Consider the following 6,000-nt stretch of genomic DNA (forward strand, 5'->3'; position numbering starts at 1 on the left):
ACTGAATTTACTAACATGTGCTCCAAAATAACTGTATGTTTTGGGCTCTGACCACAGAGGTTTGTTCCCTCAGTGAGATTATCTGCTCCTCACAGAAGTCCCAAACCGCTTCCCCCCCTCACTGATGAAAGGTAAGAAAACGGAAACATCTGCAGACAAGAAACCTGATCAAGATGATCCCGATCTGTCTGTGTGTTTACTTTCCCCTCTGTGAGCCCCACTCACACACGCAGTCTGCAGTGATGCTACGTGCAAACAGGGAGGCTGAGTGGGTAGATGAAGAGGATGACCTGCTTTTTACTAAGTACGCACAGGAAACCTCCTCCCTCCCACCCCGTATACACATGTGTCAGCTGTGGGATTTGAAGTTCAGCAGGCCTGTATGTACACGAGGTCCAAACAGGGTGAGGAAACGTCCCAATAGAAGAAGAGAAAGAGGCAGAGTATTTCAAACAGTGAAATAGGAAAGCAGATCTGGAAAATTATGGTCTCATCGTTTGATCTGATAAACAGGTTAAAAGCACTTCAGAGATCCTCCGCCAATAAAGCACTTAGTTGACTAACAGTATAGTGCCTCATATTGTTTTACACAATGAGGTCAGTTCAGTAAGTCAGCCTCTAAGAAGGAGAGAGAAGCAGGAGGGTCTTAAACTGACTTCAGACAGTCACTGTATCCATTCAACATTCAACAAGTGTGAAACACTGAAGCAAAGATCTTGTGTGTCCTTCGTTTGATATCATCTAGAAAATCAGGAACAAGGAAGGAAAAACAGATGAAAGTTCTGAACATTATCAAGGTCAGAAGACTAAAATCTTTAGTTTTGTGACGCAAATGACAAGATGAAAAGCTCAGAAATCAGAGTTATCTTCTCCCCGTCTCATCCCTGCTACAGCTGAAATGAGCTGGTATACCAAGAGTATCTGACCAGTATGAGCTGGTTTTAGAGGTGCTGCTGCTGTGTTTAGTCTGGCAGCCCAGTACAGCAGAGGTGCCAATGCAGATACACAGAGAGACCACTTAACATGGCAACACCCAACGTTTAAATCTGACTCATGGAGAGAGCTGGTGCAACACAAACAGAGCAGAAACAGGTTTAAAAACAACACAGGGAATAACAGAGACTCCGAAAATGCAAACTTTTCCATCTTTATCCCACAAATCAGCCACCAGATCTGTACTAAATAATATACTCATATACCCTGCATACATTTTAGAGATACTGCAGTAATTGCAAGCTTTATGAAATAGTCCACAGATACACTTTAACCTCCTGTAACTGTATGAGACCACAACATAATACTTTAAACAATGTTCTGCATGCGTGAAGAAACGTTTAAGGTTGTTTTCAGGTGTATTTACCTGGAAGAAGTAGCGACAAAATCTCCATCCAGCAGCCGGAGCTTGCAGAAGAGGACGCCGTTGACAAAAGGCACCGCGGTGAGCTCCTCCAGGGTAAGATGGGTCTGAAACTTGAATTTCTTCTTTTTCACGAAGAACGCCATAGTTTAACTCGCATAAAACACTCTTAAAGGTACCAAAAATAACGGGAAAAATACGGTAAACTGTAAAAACTAGGCTGTGCTAAAGTAAACGTGCCGACTTGATGTTTTCAGTGTGTTTTCACTAGAACTCTTGTTCAGGACGTGATCCACCGCAGAAATCTGAAAACAAATTAAGCGTTTCTGTCAAAACTGTCCGCAAAAGTGGAAGAAAAACTTGAAGTGTTGGGTTAAAAGTAATGAAAAAACCCACCTGGAGACATTTTGGGTCCTCTGGCTTTCACCAGCAGCGGTTCAACAACACGGAATGACAGAAAAAGACATTTCAGCTTGCTTTTCTCTTTTGAGTACGGAGAGGAGGAACCTACAGCTAGCAGCATCAAGCTGATGGAGAGTATGCTGAGGAATTTCCGGTTTTTACCTTTCAGAATAAAATCTAAACCATGTTTGTCAGCAAAGATGCATTAATTTCTTTTTCCGTCGGCAGCCAAACTATATATAAACTTAGGATAAAATAAGTATTTTTTTTATCGTATTATTTGATACAGATATTGAAATTTAAATAACTTAAATAAATAAATTTGTGATTATCAAAAGAAACATTCTACTGGAATTAATGTTTAATATTAAGAATTTTTTGAAGTGTTCATAAATTTAAAAAAAGAAAAATTACCGAGTAACTGAACCACTGACTAATCATTTAATCTAAACTAATTATACATTAATACCAGCTCTAATTGTTCAACTTGTATGAGTAACAGTTAAGGAAAGTAGAATGTAAAAGCAGAGATTAAAGTTTACTTAAAAGCTTATAAAAAGCTTATAAAACTTATTATATATATATTAGATTTATTTGGGCGCTACGACACGAAACATTTTATCTGTGGAAGACTTTTTAAAGGGGAGTCATGGCACTTCCGGTGTTACACTGGTTCATGCTGATGAACTTGCCTGAAGTTTTTGGACCTTCATTCATGCCAGTCATGCTGTAGCGTTCAACGTGAAACAGCGCCACCGTGCGGTACAAATCTACTCAGTGATGCTACCTTCAGGGACTTGGAATCTAAAAACTCAAAAACTTACCAACTTTACGCGGAAGATTTTAATGAATTCAAATTGAATTTGCTAAATATAAGTTGCAATTTTTTTTTCCTTCTGTCTCTTTTTATTATTTATACACCAGTTAGCACCTGTTAATTTTACATGGATTGAAAGTACCTGATAATATTTCCCCAAAACCTCCAAATAGCACACATTAATAAAGAAATATATATATTTAAAAAATAAATAAATTTAAAAAAAGATTTGTGCACCTTAATCTTTTTGATTATTCTCAGTGATTTCAGAACCCTTCGATTTATAAATTCCTTTGGATGGATGGGTTCACATCACCGCTCGTTGAACATCCAGGGATCAAAACTTTTCTTTTTAGAATTACATTAATATTTTGGAAATAAAATTCACGCAGTCGTTCCCTTTTTTCACTTTAGTTTTGCATTTTTCCTTCAGACACTGTGACCAAAAGAAGAAAACTTGATGCTATCATGAATCATTTTTACAACTCACTGATAATTTCTTTTTTTAAATCCGTACTCTCTAAAACCTTTGGGAGGTTTAAATAAAGTTGACCAAGTTTAAATAAAGTTTGCACTAAGGTTTGCTGGTTTGTTGTTTTCGGTTTATTTGGAGATGTGTCATATCAAAGTCAGGACTTACTTGCCTGCTAATGTGTCTGCATGGGCACACTTCAGGCTGCATGCCACGAAGAAACGTGTGCATCTATGAGAAGAGTCAGTAAACAGTCAGCCAGCAGAGGGCAGCACGGATCTGAAAGACATTCAGCCTGTATGTAAAACTTCTCTATTATATCTGTATGTGTGTAGCTGATTTACCACGTGGTAGACTTTAGGGAGCTTATTGAAATATAGTAAAATACCTGGACCTCACAGTAACTGTTTGTCAGCAGTCAAAAATTTACATTTATGCTCCCAAGCAGTAAATGGTTCATGTTATCATGGCTACCTCCAGATTTTAAGATGAAACATGAGGAGACAGTCTTAGAAGATGGTGTCCTGAGGTCAGGCTGGGGTCACACTAACAAACCGTTGGCGTTGTTTGCAGGGTGACAGATACGACGGTGCATTATTGAAGGGTTTAAGGTACTAGAGCTGATGTGATTTTAAGTCTTTCCTTGTCCTTTTTGTGTTTTTAATGTCCTGTCACTTCTGAGGTTTTATGTATCAGTAAATAGTAATTTAAAAATCATCTGGTCCTCAGCAAGTATTAAAATTGGATAAATACAACCTCAAATGAACACATGACATATCACACCAGGCCAAAGGCAGAAGCTCTGAAAACCTGTCCATACTGGCTGCTTCAACAGGAATTAAGAGGGTAAATAGAATTGAGGTGCTTATAATCCTCAATCTAAAGCATTTGATTAAATGCTTATCAGGAAGTGTGACCAACTCTATAAAAGCATAACAGGACAGGTTGCAGGTCTGGAGCATTCAGGTGTGTGTTAACTCAATGCTGAGGAGGATGTCCTAGAAAACTCCCTAAAGCCTTCAGCTGATCCAAAATGCTGCAGCAAGAGTACTGAGAGGAACTAGAGAGAGAGCACATCACACCAATAGAGAACTTCGCTGTCAGATTGTGGTTGCTTGGGTTTCTTCCTGTTAAAAGGGAGTTTTTCCTTCCCACTGTCACAAAAGTGCTTGCTCATATGGGATTTTCTCAGTCTTCTCTGTATTATTGCAGCGTCTTTGTTTTTCAATATAAAGTGAACTGAACTGAATTGAATGACATCAGCAGTGATCTGAAAGAAGGGTTTTGAGGCTAAGTTTATCTTTCTACAGTGGAAAACATTTAAGACAGCTGTTAATCTTCCCAGGAGTGGACATCCCAGCAAACTGACCCTGAAGTCAAATTGTGTAATACTCCGAAAATCTGAAAAAAAAACCCATAACATTATATCTCAGACTCTACAGGCCTCACTTAACATGTTAAGTGTTAAGGTTCCTGTCAGTACAGTTAAAGAAAAAAGACTGAAGATGATGGATTTTTTAAAATGTTTTCTAAGGTTTATTTCAAAGGGTTTCCAGGAAAAAACTGGTAGGATTTGAATAAACTACAAGACTTTTTTTCAGAACAATGTCCTTTGGAAAGGTAAAAACCAAAGTGAAGATGTGTGGCTATAATCCACAGCATAATGTTTATAAAAAATAAATAAACAGCAAATCGGCACAAACACCTCATACTGACTGTCGGCACAGTGGTGATGGGCTGATGCTTTGCAGCCACGGGACTTGGGCACCTTACGGTTATTAAGTCGACCATGAACTCCTCTGTATATCGCAGTGTTGCTGAGCCAAATGTGCAGCCATCTGTCTGCTCATGCAACAGGACAATGATCCCAAACACACCAGCACATCTACAACAGAATGACTGAAGTCCAGACCTGACTGAAATTCTATGGCAAGACTTTAGAAGAGTTGAATCAATGCTGAAAAGAAGAGTGGGTCAAAAATCTTCCAAATTGATACATAAAACTGATAATGTATTCAGAAAACAATTACTTCACATTTTTACTATGAACAGTGGTGCTGCAAGCTTTGAATCATGGGGTGTACTTTGTTTTTCACACACTGCTTCTGCATTTTGGCATAAGTCTTGTTAAATATATAATGATGTGGTGTAATATGTTGCGAGGTTTGTTCATCTGAGGTTGAATTTACACAATTTTAAGACCTGCTATGTACCAGATGATTTGTAAAGGACAAGATGTTTCCTCTGTGTTTGAAATGAGGTCGTAAATCTTGTGACTTAATGGGAATGGGAATCGCAGATGATAACAATCAGTAACAATGCAACATAAAAAGCCTTTTCCAAGGAAGGCAACAACAGATTATCATGTTGTCCCACTGTGACGTTTCCCGGTTACTGATGATCAAACGCCCCCTCACCTGTCACCTGTTGCTGTCAGATACAGACTGTTTGTGCAGCCGTGCGGGTTAAAGTGCTCCTGCTGAGTCCTGTTTGTCTTTACCTGCTGCTGTGTGACGCAGGGCATCCAACGACAGCAGCCACATTAACTTGTTTATGCTTCCAGTGAACTTTTACTGACGTGTTCATGAACCTCAGAGTTACATCCGTGCATTAAAGCCTCATATTGTTATTGTTGCTCATACCACCATTGCTGTTGTTACTGCTGTTTATTATTGTTTCATACAGACATAGCCAGTATTGTTGAGACCCTCATAGTTACCCTGTGGGGTCTGACAAATAACTTCAACCCTATGGTATCAGAAAATTTGACTTCTGGCTTTCAAAAATTGTTCTTCCAAATCTTGGCAATGACAGGACAAAATATATATATATTTAAACATCTGTTGTCTCCAAACATGGAGTTAAGCGTTGCTTCTTCTCATTCATTTTGCAATCGGGACTGTGGGTAATTGTCCCTACAACTTTTCCAGTTAATTTTTAAGCTTTTTTTTT

The 6,000-nt window shown here is 38.6% G+C and overlaps 1 protein-coding gene across 1 annotated transcript in view; it reads right to left on the reverse strand.

Annotated features, from left to right (window-relative positions):
• The window catches only part of fam102aa (family with sequence similarity 102 member Aa), a 35,010-nt gene extending 33,106 nt beyond the window's left edge, over positions 1-1,904 (reverse strand). The window contains exons 1-2 of the mRNA XM_031734860.2: positions 1,754-1,904; positions 1,361-1,662 (exon numbers count right to left, since the gene is read on the reverse strand). Of these exons, the coding sequence (XP_031590720.1) occupies positions 1,361-1,503 (143 nt within the window). The 5' untranslated portion in view covers positions 1,504-1,662; positions 1,754-1,904. The remainder of the gene's footprint in view (positions 1-1,360; positions 1,663-1,753) is intronic.
• Positions 1,905-6,000: the final 4,096 nt, after the last annotated feature.

The sequence above is a fragment of the Oreochromis aureus genome, linkage group 12 (assembly GCF_013358895.1).
Source record: "Oreochromis aureus strain Israel breed Guangdong linkage group 12, ZZ_aureus, whole genome shotgun sequence".
Taxonomy (NCBI): Eukaryota; Metazoa; Chordata; class Actinopteri; order Cichliformes; family Cichlidae; genus Oreochromis; species Oreochromis aureus.